General features: G+C 40.8%; 1 protein-coding gene across 8 annotated transcripts in view; it reads right to left on the bottom strand.

Moving 5' to 3' along the window:
• Positions 1-114: 114 nt before the first annotated feature.
• Positions 115-20,548, bottom strand: part of LOC124009268 (high affinity cAMP-specific 3',5'-cyclic phosphodiesterase 7A-like) — a 50,729-nt gene continuing 30,295 nt past the window's right edge. For 2 of the 8 annotated variants that reach the window (XM_046320887.1, XM_046320892.1), the window contains exons 2-13: positions 16,944-17,013; positions 15,993-16,082; positions 14,426-14,580; positions 14,246-14,309; positions 13,820-13,915; positions 13,580-13,680; positions 13,170-13,301; positions 11,588-11,679; positions 2,811-2,955; positions 2,485-2,581; positions 2,275-2,355; positions 115-1,962 (exon numbers count right to left, since the gene is read on the bottom strand). In XM_046320887.1, the coding sequence (XP_046176843.1) occupies positions 1,736-1,962; positions 2,275-2,355; positions 2,485-2,581; positions 2,811-2,955; positions 11,588-11,679; positions 13,170-13,301; positions 13,580-13,680; positions 13,820-13,915; positions 14,246-14,309; positions 14,426-14,580; positions 15,993-16,082; positions 16,944-17,013 (1,350 nt within the window). In that variant the 3' untranslated portion in view covers positions 115-1,735. The remainder of the gene's footprint in view (positions 1,963-2,274; positions 2,356-2,484; positions 2,582-2,810; positions 2,956-11,587; positions 11,680-13,169; positions 13,302-13,579; positions 13,681-13,819; positions 13,916-14,245; positions 14,310-14,425; positions 14,581-15,992; positions 16,083-16,943; positions 17,014-20,548) is intronic. The other 6 variants (XM_046320888.1, XM_046320893.1, XM_046320889.1 and 3 more) reach the window with 3 other exon arrangements.

The raw sequence follows: 20,548 nt of genomic DNA, 5'->3' as shown, positions 1-20,548 counted from the left end.
TTTAATAAAACAAATATTTTCTCGAATTTGCAAAACACCACAGAGAATATAACATTATTTGTAGAACTGTAAAGAACGACTGAGACTGCTTAAAAGAGAGGAAAAGAAAGCAAGCACGTGTGACAAGTTGTTTTAATGAAAATGTAACTGCAACTGGCAAGTATCAAAATATCAATTTGGCAAAGCTTTTCACAAAATAGTTTGCCACGCAAGTTTCTAGCCAAAAACGTCTTACATCAAAATGGTAAACAGTTATATCAAACAGTCTTTCAGTTACCAGAAAATACATTTTTTTTTTGCCATAATGAAAAGCACCGGTTTTCATTCAATGTACTGAACGTCCAACCAGAGACACGATCGTGCCGTGTATAGAATCAAAAAAACAATACCAAAAATAAATTAAATATGGAATGTTTCATGTTGACTGAGTCACTGACCAATCTACTAATGCCTAGTAATTTCCTTCCACATCAGAGGCAAACAGTCGGACAATGCATTGAGAATACATGATCCACCTTATTAAAAAACAACTGGTTTGGTCACTTAGTTTTGTGCATAGCTTAAAAGGCATCCGTTGCCAGTCTTAAATGTTGCCTGTTTGCATTTTAGAAAGGGCTTCAACTCTCTAAAATAGCATTGTATGTCATGGCGCAGCTCTACCAGAAGCAGACCTCCCAATTTCTCTTAATAAGTAGTCATGCTGTTTATACCTTCAACACACGTAACTCTGGTCATCCGTTACTAATATGGAAGAGTGGTTATTCAAGTGTTGAAAGAATGTTAAGGTCATAGAAATAGAATCTATATTCTATTTCTATGGTTAAGGCCACACGCATGCCCCCTTTCCCCCCCCCTAACAAAACATCAGACTATGGTTAAATCCCCAACACCATATAGGTAAAGAAAGAAATTGATTTCATACCACATCCAATATACTTTTTTTTCACACAATTAGTCTCTGAGCTGACCGAGTCTTGGGTCATAAGACATGTTATAGTTCACAGTGCAAGTAGCAACAAACGGACCAAAACAGTCGTTTCAGGGCATTTGGTGTGTTGATCTGCAATCAGATGTTTGTTCAGTGTGTACAGGACAACTATTTCATGTGAGTGGTTATTCACATACAGTATGTACTTTTTTTTTTTTTTTTTTTTTTTTACAGAACCAATGTTTAATTTGTAAAATACAACACAAAGTAGATGCTTGTAAAGAGGCAGCAGTGAAGTGGGCTCTTCACATTATTTATTGTACGAGGAAGTATTACTAAGTCTGAAATAGAGAAACCCACAGAAGCTGGTCTCAATCACTCAACATGAACCTCTCTCTGAATACAAGGTTTCCTCACTTTAAAAACATTAAAACAATTTTTTTGCAGATGGCACTATAATCAGAAGGGTATTTTTAAATAATTCCCTTCAGGTCTCTATTCAATGGGTGGCATGTCAAATTAGGGATGTCAGAGCAGAACTACGCTAAAAATAAATAAAATATGAAAAGAAAATGGAAAAAAATACAGCAGAAGCAACATGAGGTATCTATGTATTGCTCTATGTTGTTAAAGTAAAGGGTCCAAATGCAATAAATTAAGTTAAATTATGTGAAAAACAAAAACAGTGGTTAACCTAGATGGGGAGCATGTGGCTGAGGTGCTGTGGTGTGGGGAGTGATGGGTAATGTAGTTTTTGTCCGGTGAGGAGATTCTCTTCGCTTCCTGACGCTTCACTTTCTTGGCGAGTCATGACAGTTTACTTCCCTGAGGTAATTCTTTGGAGTTTGAGTCCTTGGCAGCAGAAGTCCTCTGTTCCTCTGAGGCCCTACTAGTGTTAGCCTCCTGCTTGTCTCTACCCTCCTTCCAGCCTTGCTTGTTCAGGCTCAGGTGGCCCATCATGGTCTGGGACAGCCGTGTGTCGGAGAAGCGTGACCATTCCACAAACAGAGGCTCCACCACATACGTCATAAAGCCTGCAGGGGAAGGAGACATGTCTCATTCAGAGCAAGTTCTGACTAATAAATCACAAAATGCTGCTAAAGTCAGGAGGAGAAAAACCCAACCACAAGCAAATGTACAAATATTAAGTAGGACACATTTTAAATCATTACAAGTACAGTAAATAGCCTTGTCCGAGCCAGAATGGCCCAGAGGGCAGGAAGATCTATTGTTTCTGTAGCGTGAGTCAGCTTGACGTACACCCCCTGGACAGGAAACCAAATCATAATCAAATCTAAATTAATCATATGCTTATAGTGGACTTAGATTAAGAGGGGTAACTTTACCGATCTGTATATTGGCAACTGAGTTGGATTGCCTGTCACAGAGTGGGGTTACTTCAAGATGATGTTTCCTCTCAATGTCACCTGATGAAAAGAAGTATTGGTTAATACTCATTATATAAACCATACGGTCACACATAGGTGCACTCTTAATAAACACCTGGATTAATATTAAATGGGATTAGCCCAGTACAGGGTTTCATGATATAGTACCTTGATGGAAGAACTCCTCTGTCACTTTCTCGCTCCACAGTTTGCTGAGTTTCCACGGTCGGCAGGGGTTGCAGATGTCCGCACACTTCAGAGCTATCTTTACAGGGTCAATGGGGAAAACAGAGCGGAGACTCAGGAAAAGGACAACATATCGCTCAGTCTGTCTCGCTCGCTCCCTTTCCTCCATCAGCCTCAACCGCGTGGACGATTCACTTTTAGCAACACTTCATTGCCTCTGAGAGGATCTCAATGCCACACCAGTGGAAAAGGGTGATGGATAACACAGTTATGAATGCTCTTTTTGTTATTTGGCACACATTGCTCACCTGAAGGATAAAGTGACGATGTCTTCCGTTAGTGAGGCAGAGGTCTCTCTTGTCCAAGTGTGTCCTGAACTCTGACAGATAGTTATTCTGCCTGCTGATGTCCGTGGCCAGAATCAGGGATCCAAGCCGCTCCTCCATGTTCAATCTAAATGACAACAGCATCCAATCAATATTCATTAGCACATACTAATGAAGCCGAGTCATTTTCATAAACATAAAAGGTAAAGCCTTTTTATACTGCAATGTTACAATGGCAATGGGTGATTACACTGAAGTCTGAAGATGCATTTAAATGAGCTAAAATCGGGGGACTCCATAGTTAGTATTTCATGAACTAAATTTCTTAGTGGATGTAGATGTAGTTAAATATAGACGAGATCTGACAGCGAACAAGGGTTATGCCTAATGAATGGATGAAATTATACTTCGGAAAGAACCCTAGCTCTTCACTAATATACCTCACTAGATAAAATCAATGTAATAAAGTGAAAGAAAACATGATGAAAAACTCCAAGGACTTAAACCTATTCATATTTTTCTACCAAGTTGTGGCAAATGAACTGCTGCAAGAAGTACCAAACACAACAATAAGTCTATGCTAGCAGTAATCACATGGATCTGATAAAACAAAAATCAACCGCGTTACATAAAGATCCTAATCCAATCAAAATGTTTTCATGGCATGCAACAAAAAAAATCCAGAGTCACAGAGGATGTCCTGTCATTCTCCTTCTCCAGTAACAAAACAAAAACATCTCTCCTACAGGTGCAATATATACAGTGCTTTCGGAAAAACAGGTTTCTCGAAAACAGGTTTTTAGAAACTTTTCCAAATGTATTAAAAGTAAAAACAAAAATACCTTTTACATAAGTATTCAGACCCTTTGCTATGACACTCAAAATTAAGCTCAGGTGCATTCTGTTTCCATTGATCATCCTTGAGATGTTTCTACAACTTGATTGGAGTCCACCTGTGGTAAATTCAATTGATTAGAAATACTTTGGAAAAGCACATAGCTGTCTTGATAAGGTCCCACAGTTGACAGTGCATGTCAGAGGAAAAACCAAGCCAAGAAAGAATTGTCCATAGACCTCAGATACAGGACCGTGGGTCCGCAAGAACGAAGTGGCCTCCATCATTCTTAAATGGAAGAAGTTCGGAAACACAAACTATTCCTAGAGCTGGCCGCCCGTCCAAACTGAGCAATCGGGGGAGAAGGGCCTTGGTCAGGGAGGTGACCAAGAACCTGATGGCCACTCTGACAGAGCTCTAGAGTTCCTCTGTGGAGATGGGATAATCTTCCAGAAGGACAACCATCTCTGCAGCACTCCACCAATCAGGGCTTTATGGTAGTGACCAGATGTAAGCCACTCCTCAGTAAAAAGCACATGACAGCCCACATGGAGTTTGCCAAAAGGCACCTAAAGACTCTCAGACCATGAGACACAATATTCTCTGGTCTGAAGAAGATTGAACTCTTGAGCTTGAATTACCATGTGTCACATCTGGAGGAAACCTGGCACCATCCCTACGGTGAAGCATGGTGGTGTCAGCATCATTCGGTGGGGATGATTTTCAGCAACAGGGACTGGGAGACTAGTCAGGATCGAGGGAAAGATGAACAGAGCAAAGTCCAGAGATCATTGATGAAAACCTGCTCCAGAGAGGTCAGGACCTCAGATTGGAGCAAAGGTTCACCTTCCAACAGGACAACAACTCTAAGCACACAGCCAAGACATTGCAGGAGTGGCTTCGGGACAAGTCTCGGAATGTCCCGGACTCGAACATCTCTGGAGAGACCTGAAAATTGCTGTGCAGCAACGTTCCCCATTTAACCTGACAAACCTTGAGGATCTGCAGAGAAAAATGGGATAAATTCCCAAATAAATCAAATGCAATTTTATTGGTCACGTACACATACAGTACCAGTCAAAAGTTTGGACACACCTACTCATACAATGATTTTTCTTTATTTTGACTATTTTCTACATTGTAGAATAATAGTGAAGACATCAAAACTATGAAATAACACAAAAGTATTCAACAAATCAAAATATATTTTAAACTCTTCAAAGTAGCTTCCCTTTGCCTGGATGACAGGTTCAATGTCCATTGCTCGTGTTTCTTGGCCAAAGCAAGTGGTTTTATTGGTGTCCTTTAGTAGTGGTTTCTTTGCAGAAATTCAACCATGAAGGCCTGATTCAAGCGGCCTCCTCTGAACAGTTGATGTTGAGATGTGTCTGTTACTTGTATTAATGAGATAGGGTGCAGGCCAGGCAGCAGGCTGTAAGCCTGTCAGCTTAGTGGAGTCTGCCACTAGCACAGTCAGTGTAGTCAGCTCAGCTATCCCCATTGAGACCGTGGCTGTGCCTCTATTTAGGTTGGGCAAAACTAAACATGGCGGTGTTCGCCTTAGCAATCTCACTGGAATAAAGACCCCCTCCATTCCTGTCATTATTGAAAGAGATTGTGATATCTCACATCTCAAAATAGGGCTACTTAATGTTAGATCCTTCACTTCCAAGGCAGTTAAAGTCAATGAACTAATGACTGATCATAATCTTGATGTGATTGGCCTGACTGAAACATGGCTTAAACCTGATGAATTTACTGTGGTAAATGCGGCCTCTCCTCCTGGTTACACTAGTGACCATATTCCCCGCGCATCCCGCAAAGGTGGAGGTGTTGCTAACATTACGATAGCAAATTTCAATTTACCAAAAAAAAAAACGACTGCATTTTCATCTTTTGAGCTTCTAGTCATGAAATCTATGCAGCCTACTCAATCACTTTTTATAGCTACTGTTTACAGGCCTCCTGGGTCGTATACAGCGTTCCTCGCAGAGTTCTCTGAATTCTTATCGGATCTTGTAGTCATGGCAGATATTCACATTTTTGTTGACTTTAATATTCACATGGAAAAGTCCCACAGACCCACTCCAAAAGGCTTTTGGAGCCATCATCGACTCAGTGGGTTGTCCAACATGTCTCCGACCTACTCACTGCCACAGCCATACCTAGTTTTGTCCCGTGGACTAAATATTGTGGATCTTAATGTTTTCCTCATAATCCTGGACTATCGGGCCACCATTTTATTACGTTTGCAATTGCAACAAATAATCTGCTCAGACCCCAACCAAGGATCATCAACAGCTGTGCTATAAATTCTCAGACAACCCAAAGATTCCTAGATGCCCTTCCAGACTCCCTCCACCTACCCAAGGACGTTTAACCTTGCATAATACCCTAGATGCTGTCGCACCCCTAAAAACATTTGTCATAAGAAACTAGCTCCATGGTATACAGAAAATACCCGAGCCCTGAAGCAAGCTTCCAGAAAATTGGAACGGAAATGGCAAGACACCAAACTGGAAGACTTCCGACTAGCTTGGAAAGACAGTACCGTCCAGTATCGAAGAGCCCTCACTGCTGCTCAATCATCCTATTTTTCCAACTTAATTGAGGAAAATAAGAACAATCCAAAATGTATTTTTGATACTGTCGCAAAGCTAACTAAAAAGCAGCATTCCCCAAGAGAGGATGGCTTTCACTTCAGCAGTGATACATTTATTTACTAATTTGAAGAAAAGATCATGATCATTAGAAGGCAAATTACGGACTCGTCTTTAAATCTACGTATTTCTCCCAAGCTCAGTTGTCCTGAGTCTGCACAACACTGCCAGGACCCAGGATCAAGGGAGAGACTCAAGTGTTTTAATACAACATCTCTTGACACATTGATGAAAATACAGTTGAAGTCTGAAGTTTATTTACACCTTAGCCAAATACATTTAAAAACTCAGTTTTTCCTTATTCCTGATATTTAATCCTAGTAAAAATGCCCTGTCTTAGGATCACCACTTCATTTTAAGAATGTGAAATGTCAAAATAATAGTTTAGAGAATGATTTATTTCAGCTATTTTCACAGATATACATACAATTGGTAGATTTGGATAGAAGACAGTCTAGCGTTTCTAAAACTGTTTGAATAAAGTGAGTATAACAGAACTGATTTGGCAGGCGAAATCCCGTGCACAATCCATCTTGGGAAAACATTTGGAGGTCAATCTGTTTTCCATTGGTTTTCTATGGCAAGGCCGTTTTAATAGAAATATGCTTGCAGTTCCTATAGCTTCCACTAGATGTCAACAGTCTTTAGAAATTGGTTGATGTTTTTCTTTAGAGAAATGAAGTAGCCCTGTTATTTTCCTGTGTCACTCCAGGTGCACTCTAATAATTTTGTGCGCACGACTTGGAACATGCCTTCTTTGTTTTCGTCCGGTATTGAACACAGTTTATCCCGTCTTAAATGTTATTGATTATTTATGTTAAGGAATACCTACAGTTGTCTTACGAAAGTTGTTTGAAATATTTGGACAAAGATTACAGGTAATTTATGTGAGATTTTCTAGTCATGTAGCGCGAGTTGGAACCGGTGTTATTCTGGATCAAACGCGCCAAATAAATTGACATTTTGGATATATAACGACGGAATTAATCGAACAAAAGGACCATTTGTGATGTTTATGGGACATAATGGAGTGCCAACAGAAGAAGCTCATCAAAGGTAAGGCATGAATTCTATCTTTAATTCTGAGTTTTGTGTCACGCCTGGCAGGTTGAATTTTGATTGCCTGTCTTTGTTTGATGGAGTACTGTCCTCAGATAATAGCAGTTTGCTTTCGCCGTAAAGCCTTTTTTAAATCTGACACTGCCGATTAACAAGTGTAGTTTTAATTTGGTGCATTGCATGTGTGATTTCATGAAAGTTTCATATTTATAGTAATTCAATTTGAATTTTGCGCTCTGCCATTTCACCGGATGTTGTCAAACCGATTGGTCTTTTACCAAATAATGTGATCTTCTGTATACCACCCCTACCTTGTCACAACACAACTGATTTTCTCAAACGCCTTAAGAAAATAATTTCCACAAATTACCTTTTAACAAGGCACACCTGTTAATTTAAATGCATTCCAGGTGACTACCTCATGAAGCTGGTTTAGAGAAAGCCAAGAGTGTGCAAAGCTGTCATCAAGGCAAAGGGTGGCTACTTTGAAGAATATCAAATATAAAATATATTTTGATTTGTTTAACACTTTTTTGGTTACTACATGATTCCATATGTGTTATTTCATAGTTTTGATGTCTTCACTATCATTCTACCATGTAGAAAATAGTAAAAAGAAAAGAAAAACCCTTGAATGAGTAGGTGTTCAAACTTTTGGTTGGTACTGTATTTAGGTGATGTTATTGCGAGTGTAGAGATATTCTTGGGTTCCAAGCTGCAACATTGCAGTATTATCTAACAATTCACAACAATACACACAAATCTAAAAGTAAATTAATGGAATTGAAATATATATAAATATATAGAATATATATAGAATATATATAGAAATATTAGGATGAGCCATGTCGGGGTGGCATTGGACTAAAATACAGTAGAATATAATACAATATATACACATGAGATGAGTAAAGCAGTATGTAAACATTATTAAAGTGACGAGTGTTCCATTATTAACATGGCCAGTGATTTCATGTATATAGGGCAGTTGCCTCAAAGGTGCAGGGTTGAGTAACCGGGTGGAAGCCGGCTTGTGTTGGCTATTTAACAGTCTGATGGCCTTGCGATAGAAGCTGTTTTTCAATCTCTTGGTCCAAGCTTTGATGCACCTGTACTGACCTCGCCTTCTGGATGATAAGAAGGTGTACAGGCTGTGGCACGAGCGGTTGATGTCCTTGATGATCCTTTTGGCCTTCCTGTGACATCGGGTGCTGTAGGTGTCCTGGAGGGCAGGCAGTGTGCCACTGGTGAGGCGTTAGGCTTACCAAACCACCCTCTAGAGAGCGCTGCAGGTTGCTGGCGATGCAGTTGCCGTTCCAGGCGATGATACAGCCCAACAGGATGCTCTCAATTGTGCATCTGTAAAAGTTTGTGAGGGTTTTAGGTGACAAGCCACATTTCTTCAGCCTCTTGACGTTAAATAGGGGCTGTAGCGCCTTCTTCAACAAACTGTATGTATGGGTGGACCATTTCTGATTGTTAGCGATGTGTACGCTGAGGAACTTCTCCGCTTCGGTCCCGTCGATGTGGATAGGGATGTGCTCCCTCTGCTGTTTCCTGAAATCCACTATCAGCTCCTTTGTTTTGTTGATGTTGAGAGGTTATTTTCCAGAGCCTTCACCTCCTCCCTGTAGGCTGTCTCATCATTGTTGGTAATCAGGCCTACTACTGTTGTGTCTGCAAACTTGATTATTGATTTAGAGGCGTGCATGGCCACACTGTCATGGGTGAACAGGGACTACAGGAGGGGGCTGAGCACGCACCTTTGTGGGGCCCCAGTGTTGAGGATCAGCAAAGTGGAGTTGTCCAAGACCCAGTTACTTGGGGCAGGGTTCAGGCCCAGGGCCCCGAGCGTAATGATGAGCTTGGAGGGTACTATGGTGTTGAAGGCTGAGCTATAGTCAAGGAACAGCATTCTTACATAGGTATTCCTCCAGATGGGATAGGGCAGTGTGCAGTGCAATGGTGATTGCATCATCTGTGGATCTATTGGCACGGTAAGCAAACTGGGACTAGAGTGTCAGGTAAGGTAGAGGTGATATGATGCTTAACTTGCCTCTCAACGCACTTCATGATGCCAGAAGTGAGTGCTACGGGGCAATAGTCATTTAGTTCAGTTACCTTTGCTCTCTTGGGTACAGGAACAATGGTTGACATCTTGAAGCAAGTGGAGACAGCAGACTGGGATAGGGAGAGATTGAATATATCTGTAAACACTCCAACCAGCTGGTCTGCGCATGCTCTGAGGATGCAGCTAGGGATGGGCCCACAGCCTTGCGAGGGTTAACGCTTAAATGTCTTACTCACATCGGCCATGGAGAACGAGAGCCCACAGTCCTTCAGAGCGGGCTGCGTCGTTGGCAGTGTGTTATCCTCAGGGTGAAAAAGAGCAGGACGTCGGTGTCCGTGACGTGGATGGTTTCCCCTTTGTAATCCGTGATTGTCTGTAGACCCTACTACATACGTCTCGTGTCTGAGCTGTTGATTTTCGACTCTACTTCGTCTCTATACTGACGTTTTGCCTGATTGATTGCCTTAAGGAGGAAATAATTATATGGTTTGTATTCAATCATATTCCCAGTCACCTTGCCATGGTTAAATGCGGTGGTTCACACTTTCAGTTTTGCGCGAATGCTGCCATCTATCCACGGTTTCTGATTTGGATAGGTTTTTATAGTCACATTGGGAACAACATCCCCATACACTTCCTGATGAACTCAGTCACCTTGTCCATGTATACGTCAAAGTTATTCTCAGAGGCTACCCAAAATGCATTCCGATTGGTCAGACCAGTGTTAAATAGACCTTAGCACAAGTACTTCCTGTTTGAGTTTCTGCCTATAGGAAGGGAAGAGCAAAATGGAGTCGTCATCTGATTTTCCGAAGAGAGGGCGGGGAAGGGCCTTGTAGGCATCTCAAAGGGGGGAGTAGCAGTGGTCAAGTGTTTTTTCAGAGCAGGTACTACAGTCAATGTGTTGATAGAACTTCGGTAGCACTCTCCTCAAATTTGCTTGGTTAAAATCCCCAGCTACAATAAATGCGGCATAAAGTCTTTGCATAAAGTCCAGTGTAGTTCCTTGAGGGCCATCGTGGTATCGGCTTGAGGGAAAATATACATGGCTGACTATAACCAAAGAGAATTCTCTTGGGAGGTAATACGATCGCATTTGATTGTGAGGTACTCTAGGTCAGGTGAACAAAAGTACTTGAGTTTCTGTATGTTATCAATCACACCATGAGTAGTTAATCATGATACATACACCGCCGCCTTTCTTCTTCCCGGAGAGTTCTTTATTCCTGTCTGCACGATGTACTGAGAACCCAGCTGACTATATGGACGGGGACAGTATATACTGAGAGCCATGATTCCATTAAACAGAGTATGTTACAGTTCCTGATGTGTCCCGGGAAGGAGATCCTCGCCCTGAGCACATCTACTTTATTGTTCAGAGACTGAACATTAGAGAGAAATACACTCGGAAGCGGTGGATGGTGTGCACACTTCCTGAGTCTGACTAGAAGTCCACTCCAAATACCTCTCTCCGCTGGCGGTGTCTTGGAGCAGCGTCTGGGATAAGTTCTATTGCCCTGGGAGCTACGAATAAAGAATCAAATTCGGGAAAGTCATGTTCCTGGTCGTAATGCTGGTGAGTTACCACCGTTCTGATATCCAACAGTTCTTGTTGGGTTCCCGAGTGGCGCAGCAGTCTAAGGCACTGCATCTCAGTGCAAGAGGGGTCACTACATTTACATTTCCGGCTTTATGTAATAACACGTAAAAATGTTCTATGCTAATATTGTAAGAAGAAAAATACTGCAAAATTGCTGAGGAGCAAGAAGCAGTGTTGCCATGTCTGTCGGTGCCATATTGCTTGTCCAAGCATGTAGCGTTATACCCCAGAAGACTTGAGGCTTTAATCGCTGCCAAAGGTGCGTCAACAAAGTACTGAGTAAAGGCTCTGAATACTTATGTAAATGAGATATCAGGTTTTTATTTTTTATCAAATTAGCAAACATTTCGAAAAACCTGTTTTTGCTTTGTTATTATGGGGTATTGTGTGTAGATTGATGAGGGGAAAATATTTTAGAATAAGGCTGTAACCTAACAAAATGTGGAAAAAAATGTGGAAAAAGCCAAAGGGTCTGAATACTGTCCAAAGGCACTGTATAGAATGTTATAGAAGATGCCCTGTCTCTGAACTGACCTGTCTTCAGTGGGAAGGTGGGACAAGAGTGCTGACTCTCGGAGCAGGCCCACAGCAGACTTCCAGTGGTGATTCTCCAAAACTGAGCTATTCTACAATGGAAAACACAACCCAGAAAATACTCAGAGTATTAAAGAGGTAATTATATTGTACATGGGCTAGATGATGTCTGATGCCAACCATTAACATGTATTTTAAAGTCATTCAACATTTTATGGACAACTATATCAGCATCTTATCCATCAAAGAGACTAAAATAATGATGAGTAGAGAGTAGGGCTAACCACATTTAGCCGACTGGTCGATTGTTTGGTCGATAGGCTGATGGTCGGCCGAGATTTCTTTAGTCGAGCAGTCACAATGAATACATTTTTTCATGGTGCACAAGACACCCGTCTGAGTGGTCTAATAAATTGCGGAGGCCACAGGGATGGCACAGTCCATCACTCTAAGACATGTGATACTGCAATTGTATATGTCAAAATAATGGTGCAATCTAAATCAAATATAATTATTTTTTAAATGCACTTTCTTCCGGGTTAGATATGGTAGCTGCCCGCCGCTCTGAAACAGAATCTTTAGTGCGCTGTAGAATTGGCGCCTTTCCCTATGTTGCTATGTGCATAACAGCAAAATTAGCATATTGGGATTGAGACCAATGCAGCAGGGGTAGCAGCAGAGGCGAGGAAACAGCCCTTGCCTTAAGCCCTATTCGGACAGGATTAGTTTTACTGGGGTTGGTCGGGTAATGTAATTATGTGCACAAAACATCTGTTATTTTAGTCCCGCCGAATCTGCCATGTCAGTAATTTGTACATGGTAGGAGAGTAACAATTCCAACCAGAATAACCTACTGTTTTTTGGCAAACTCCAAGGTCCACTGATAATACTAGTGCCGTGTGAATCAACATCCCTGTGTGTTGCTCACGGTTTGAGCAAGAAAACAATAACTGATTTCATAAATTGAACATAGTGCTGTGTATAGCCTAAATATGAAGGGCCTACATGTATCAACGTTCACAGTGAATGACTTTGTTTATATGTTTTGTGCGTATGAATTGAATATTGCCAAATGTATCAGTAAAAAATATTGTGCCTATTTAAAATGTAACCCTTGCTGGAAATGATAAGTTCACATTCTCATCCATGGCCTTAGAACGCATCTCAAGTGCTGTAGGCTGGGGGGCATTTTGGACGTCTACTGCGGATCGCTAAAATATCCTAATGATTATGATCACACTTCCTCTATTCAAATATTATTGCGACGCTACTGTATACCAAAGACGGTTTGGTATGGTTTAGAAACTTGGGAACCAAGCTCAAGTTATCAGTGTAGCCCAATTATTGCCTAACACAGCGTGACCATCGGGCTCTTCCTTGAGTCATTTGTGTGTCTTAATTATTTAATTAATAAACAGTGTGCTTAAAGCGTCAGACAAGCTCAGCGCATATGTATGTCAAAAGAACAGGACGACTATCGTGGAGTGGAGTAGTACGTTATTGATCCCAGTTTGGAAAATTGGTTTTATCACCACAAGCGTCAACATTGAGCCCAGAGGCTATTTTCAGTATAGAGCCTTACCTTGTACAGTGCTGCTAGATAATGGTTTGTTTTTATGAGGAAAGGCTGGTTGACACCTGGATGGTCCAGATCATGGGTGGCAGCAGCCAGCAGACCCAGCAGGAGATCACAGGAAGTCATCGTCTCAGCAAGCTGCAAAACACAGAACCCTCCTCAGACTCCTCATGAAGAGGTAAAGTTGGAACAAACTTCTCCAGGTGTACTTGTAGGTTATACTTCTTTTGGTCCACACATTTTGAAGGCTACAGCACTTACAAAAACCTACACATCTTTCTACAAAATAAAACACTACAAAAAATAAACACAATTTCAAAAGAAATGTGAAAAGCTTAAGAGTATTGATCTGTTTTGAGGACATTCAGTTGTAGATGAGTTATTTGTTAGTGGTTAACAGTGTAATTTCCTCTCACCTTGGGCTCCTGCAGGTAACAATACATGGCCTGAGTCACGTCCGCAGCGTGGACTGCATTGTGGTAGGGGTTCAGGCTGCGGTAGTCCTCTTGAATCATGACTAACAACAACAACAACATTACGTATTCATTTCACTTGGGGAGAGTTTCAACTATGCATTACCACTTCATTCAAGTATACAATATTTGGTTTAAATAAACCCATGTCCCAGTGCAATACGGTGTATTTAATTTAAATACCTAAAAATCTTCTAAGTTTAACCATGTCCAACTGAAAGAGCTCAATTAACCCATAACTGTTGAATAAGTGAAAGGTCAGGTTGACGAGGCTGTTCCCTGTAAGTAAGCAGAACAGAAACAATTAATCAACAAATGCATAATAACACTGCAGTTTGTAATAACAGATAAAGGGACACATGATGTAATAGTCCTCCTTAATCTAAAGCTGAACTCTAGCCACATCTACTTAGTCTGACTAGCAAAACACCATCCACAATAAAATCACGTCATTCTCCACCCACATTTATAGAAAACTATTATGTGATTGAACATTTTCCAAATGAAAATAGAGCAATACATTTCAGGGTGAGAAAATAAAGCAGGCATGCATTGCATTTACAATTCTTAAACAGTAGAGGGCAACAATCACCTAGGAAACCACCTTACCGTTTGTAAGCCTATCAAAAAGGAACATGTCAAAGTTCCAGTTTCCAACCTTCTCCAGCATTAACTGAAATACATGAAGAATTATATTGGTTTACAATTATCACCTGACCAATTTTTACTCAGTGATACTACAATACTTACATATTTAGGAAGTATTGTGCTGGATAGATTGCCACTAACCTTGGCTTGACCTGTGTAGTCATCATCAAGGATGTAGCCTAGTGGGTTGGAGGCTGGGATGCCGCGGATGAACCGTGACGAGTGGAGGTACCGCTGAAAGCTCAGCAGCCTGCGGACATTCCTGGCAGACACAGGCCCCGCAGACTGGGGTCGGGCTGTGGAAACAAAAGCACAGGATGATTAGCTATGGTTGAAATGTACTCACTTTGCTCTAAAGCTAAGAAGAGTTTATATAGCTAACAGCTTAATTCATTTCCAGGTAAGAGTAACATGATGCTTTGTTGCATTATTTTTCAAGTAGCTTTCAAGAGATGTCCTTCTCCACAACCGCCAGAAGTTCGCTTACCACCTTTTTTTCCCATAGCTAAGTAATATTTAAAGTTGCAGTTGGCTAGCTAACTACTTCACATGCGTTGGTGTTATGATTTTAAAAATATTTTTAAAAACGAAATCAGTTGGCTTTTGGAGCTCTAGAACACTGAAAGGTTTTCAAACAGTTCTATTACAGAATTCCATTCTCCGTATGTGCACACAACTCTAATCTACACTCTGTACTAAAAGCAGAGCACAGCATATCATTCAGGACAAAGTAAAAAAACACGTAAAAAAAGTCAATAACATTAGGGTTAATACTGTATTGTAATAACCTCAATATAAAACAGATGCATTCCACGAAAGTTAGAATAAATAACCTGTTAACTGTGAAACGTTTTGAAAAGACGTGGGTAGTGTCAAGAGTCCCAAGTCAATTCAAACAGTGAGTAGCATTGACAGAGGACAAACACAAGAGAGGATTTGAGCCCGCCATGCCGTGGCCACCCCCACCACTGTGACTAGTGCAAAGAGGTGCGAGTGTGCAGACATGCTGCTGACACAGCAGCCCATTCTCCAGCCAGCTGGCAGCCCACCAGTCCGGAGTACTGCATTGTCAACGCACACTCACCAACCATGGCAGACTAGCAAGCCTCAAACGGCCTTTTGCAGCAAACCTGCATTCTAGAAAACTCTTGGAAAGATCAAGGCATTAACAAACAAAGCCAGGATTAATGTCTAATGTCTAATAGGCGATGGTCCCAAAACATTCTAAAATGCAATATTGATTGCTGGAAAGTTTTACACAGTCAGCAAACACAACACATATGATCATGTCAATAGGACAGCCAGCTGGATGGCTTCCATTGATCAATTTGTTAGAGAGACTTTGTACAATGGTCTTTTCACAGACCTTTTCAGAAGATCCAATTTGACAAGTGAATAATATCAAATGCTTTAATTTCATTAATTCAAGCACATGACCGTTTTAAATGTCATATTAGTTGAAATGATATAATCATATCCACTACAGTATGTGGATGTGAATCGTGCCTACATTTAGAGGAGGGATTGTTGAGTGTCCACTTCACATCTGCCATTTAATTCATAAGTCAAGTTATCATACAGGGTTACTTCAAATCATAAGAGTTACAAGCAACACATCATGGGTTGTAAAATGGTTCAGCTTCTTTATTGATAGAAGGGGTTTAAGTGGTGGTCACACAATGAATGGGAGTTTTTGGTTAATACTTACAGTGCAAAGTTCGGAAATCGACATACAAGTAAGGATGGGACCCTCTTGGTTCCGGTTCAAACCCCACTTGGCTTCTGACTCTCACATCTCCTAGAAGGAATGGGAAAACACGGTCCTCAAGGTACTGGCAATAAAGAGATGTTTCATTTAATAAAGCATTGGGCCTGCAGAGACTGAACTGTGTCTCAAATAACTCCTTATTCCTGGGACCCATAGGGCTCTGGTCAAAAGTAGTGCACAACATAGGGGATAGGGTGCCCTTTGGGGGGCTGAGGCAACACAGACACAGCTGAAGAGGAAGCATGGCTGTGACACATTAGTATTCACACTGGTGTCCGTGAGCTGAATAGAGAGACAGGCTTCTCTATTCAGACTAGATCAAAACAGACTCTGCAGTTATATTAGATAGAGTTGGGTAGTTATCTAGTTGGGAGACATCTTACATTCCTCGCCTGTGATATAAAACATCTTAAGAACTGTTAGCCATACTGACTAAGAAAGAGTACGTGTTAAAGATCCTGTATTCATAAGAGACAGGATCGTAAAACAGAAACGCATACCCTTTCTTAGTATATCTAAAGTACTATTAGACCTTATATTTACATTTTTAGAAGACGCTCTTGTCCAGAGCAACTTTCAGGAGCAATTAGGGTTAAGTGCCTTGCTCAAGGGCACATCGACAGAGCATTGTCGGCTCGGGGATTCTAACCAGCAACCTTTCAGTTACTGGCCCAATGCTCTAACCACTAGGCTACCAGCCACCTTGCTGGGTAAGATTACCCATAGATGTACATTACAAGATTAGACATGGGACAGCAATAGAGCTATTGCTTATCTACTAATTAACAAACATGCATCAAAACATTACTTAAATCATATGGGTGGTGAAAAGGGTCATATGATATGTTTCAATATATATATGGATTGAGAAAAATCAAGTGAATATCATACCATACGTACCGAGCATCCGAATGTAGAGAGCCGTTTGATTCTCACTATCATAAGAGATCGCCCCTCGTCTCTGAAAGGACACAAGGAAGGGATCATTAAGGCCTCAGACACACCAATAGAGTTTGCTGGCCGAGTGCGCACCGATTTTACATGTAGAATCGTGTGAAGAATTTCGCAGTCAGGCGTAAACAGTGGGTGGTCTTACAAAAGCATTTACGACACACATTTCACAGAGTTGGTTACATAATACGCAGTAAAAACAGGAACATTGAACGAACCGCCTCTCCTCCCCTAGTGACTGCTCTGCGGCACTTCTACTGTAACAGTCAGGGGAGGTGAGGGGTGCCCTTCTGCTGTGTCACATGCAGCTGTAGCCATGTGACAGTGGAGGACATTAAATCCCTCTGCAGGACCCAGTCATTCTTTACACTTCAGGGGTCATGCAGAGCTCCCTGCAGTGAGAGAGAGGACCCTGGAGCACACAGTTTCTTCCAAACACCAGCAAGTTTGGTAAATGAACAGAAATGCACTGTTATTCCTTGTTACTATTTCTTCCAACTCAACAAAACATTCAGATATTTTATTTCAACTCTGTTGTCCCAATTCAGTTATCCTTCTCGTCAAACTCTCAAGACAAACTCACAATTAAATGTGCCTCTTCTTGGTAAAGTACATATTTAAAAGGATATGTGATAGATTCCCAGTACTATTGTCCAAACCCTTGCCCAAGCTCAGTTTCAGCTAATGAAGCTAAACCACAGCTGGCCTGTTGGAAAATGCTCACCCAGAGAATGCTGTCTAATTAGCAGCAACAGGGTGGGTTTCAGTATTGGCCACTGGAAGAAAATAAATAAAATCACACAAACCACATTGAGCAAAGACAACCACTCCAATGTCACCACTCACTTTCCCACCACCCAAAGACACCTCAATGATTTTGGACATAGTCTTTAATGATAAAAGCTCTCAAATGATGGAACCCTAACATGTCCCCACTGGTGTCCTAAACCATAAACATCAAAAACTACAACATTTGACAAAACTTTTAACAGTATTTATTTATTTATGCTCCTCTCCTCCCCCTCCCCTCCTCTATTTTTCTGCTCTTCCCCTCGCCCTCTGATGCAAATGCTCTCTCAGCTCACCGGGGTGTCCCCAGATGGCATAAAATTCTAACTATGACGTCAATCTGCTCAACATATTTGCATAATTGATATTCCTCCATCAGCCAAGCCCTAGCCGCATAAGCGCTGTTGAATGCAAAGGCAGCGTAGCCTAGTGGTTAGAGCATTGGACTAGTAACCGGAAGGTTGCAAGTTCAAACCCCCGAGCTGACAAGGTACAAATCTGTCGTTCTGCCCCTGAACAGGCAGTTAACCCACTGTTCCTAGGCCGTCATTGACAATAAGAATTTGTTCTTAACTGACTTGCCTAGTTAAATAAAGGTTAAAAAAAAAAAATAATAATAATTTTTAATTAAGACATATGCTATACCGGCTTCTCTGGCCAGTGGCTGTACTTATACAGTCTTGCATGTGACTTTGCACTGAGTTTAGATTACAAGACCTGAAATGTGTGGTACTTGTAGACAATGTTCCCTAGTTTTTTTCAGCACTGAAGGTTATAAAAATTCTATGCAACTTCTGGCGTGCATTTTATGTGAACACAGACTGTACCCGCTTTAAGTTACAGTTATAACCGTGGCCAAGTAGGCTACTGTGGCTATTGGATCATAATGTAGGCCTATCAGAGTGCCCTAACATTTTTTTTAAAATGGAGAAAATGCATCCCATAACATTTTACCATGGAAATAGCTGTTCAATCATTCAGCCTACAGTAGCAGCCAATGTGTGGTGTTCAATGTAGGCCTCGATTCCGTGAGACTTTTGGAAAAAATATGCAGGGCTTGACAACCTGTTTATCCACTTGTCTTTTAGACAAGGAAGTGACTGAAGATTTGTTGTTTGATGAAAGAAACCATTTTACAAGTTAATAATAATAATAATAATAATAATAATAATAATAATATTATTCCCATAGCATTATTACAGTGAATCAGACAAACTATGCTACCCCCTGCCTATTGGCTACTTAGCTTATTCAAGCCTGTCTCAAAATACAACACTGCCCTTTTAAGACAGGTAAAGAAATGTTTTTCTAACTCGCTTTTTAAAGATGGCTAGAAATGCACACGTTAAGTGCTCTGTTCGGAAGCAACCACTCCCCCATTTATGACTAGAAATTATCTATAACTGGGCTACTAACTCACTTATTAGCAAAGAATATAAACAAATGTGCACACGTGGCTACATGCAGATCTCAAATCAAGCGCATCTACTTGTGACCACTCATGCTGTAAACACAGTCCAGTTCAAAGGAATGGCACAGATCCATATACTGTATGGCAATGGTCTATTTGCATATAGAGATACTGCAGCTCTGATTGGTTATGCTGCACTGGTCTGTAGAATCATGCCTGTCAATGCAATAGAATCCTTCTCCGGTGCGTTCAGCCTACAAGAAAATCCCTTGCATACTAACTAAGTCTTGCATAGTTAATTTTGTTTGTGTGTTTTATTGAAAGTGGCTAATGTTGGCAATTCCCACAGTAGAAGAAAACATTGTTAGGTGTTAACTAAAGGGGAAATTTAGAAGGTTGAGTGAAGTTCAATCTTGTGCAGAGCGGCCGTGGGTACTTTAAAGATATGTACATATATTTTTTAGTATCCATTAATGAATGTACAGAAATTGTATTCTTTCTCTAAACAGTACGTACAGTCCAGAGCACACAGTAAGTTTCAAATGAGACCAAAGACTGGTTTTGTAGCATCTACAGACTCATCATTGTAGTGTCTTAAAGAAGGCCTGGGTAAGGCCAAAATCGCATTTCCCAACTTTAATTTGTTATTTTTCAATAGTTATTTTGGATTCAGATTTTAAATAGGTATGCCAAATGAATCTTTCCACCAAATGACCTTTCTATGGATTTCATTTCAGGAAGATCCTAAACATCATAAATATCTTTGGGCCAACCTCGTTTGGAATGGCCCAGCTGACAGACACAAAACTGTGGTGGTGGGTCATCAAGCGCTTCTACGCTATATGAAACCAACTGACCATGAGTAGCAGGCAACCAGCACAGCAATGAACTAGAATCAACCATGTTAGTGCACGTATGGACAAGCCTGTGTTGTATGCTTAGTTTAGGGCATCACACTTACTGTAATTTGTTACTTTAACCCTTTATACTCGTGGGAATTGGCCTATATGGATAGGGCCAAATTGAAAGTATGAAAAGTATATGCATAACCATGGTAGCAATTAAAAGGCAACAGTTTGGATATAATTGGGAAATGATTAGATCAAAAGGTGAGAACACAACAGTTCAACTGACAAGACTGAATCCAAACATTAAACTGTTGATTTTATGTGCATTTTACATTTACTGTACTTTGTTGATAACGAAATCTGAGAATACTCTGGATACATTCAGTAACACGATAAGACTACACATGTAAAATGTGATCTAGGTATAACATAAGACAAAAACACGACAAGGGTTGGAGTGTGCTAAGATCCTAAGCAATTTAAATACATTTCTATGA

The sequence above is a fragment of the Oncorhynchus gorbuscha genome, linkage group LG22 (assembly GCF_021184085.1).
Source record: "Oncorhynchus gorbuscha isolate QuinsamMale2020 ecotype Even-year linkage group LG22, OgorEven_v1.0, whole genome shotgun sequence".
Taxonomy (NCBI): Eukaryota; Metazoa; Chordata; class Actinopteri; order Salmoniformes; family Salmonidae; genus Oncorhynchus; species Oncorhynchus gorbuscha.
Note: the sequence above shows the minus strand (reverse complement) of the source record. Positions and strands in the feature narration are given on the sequence as shown.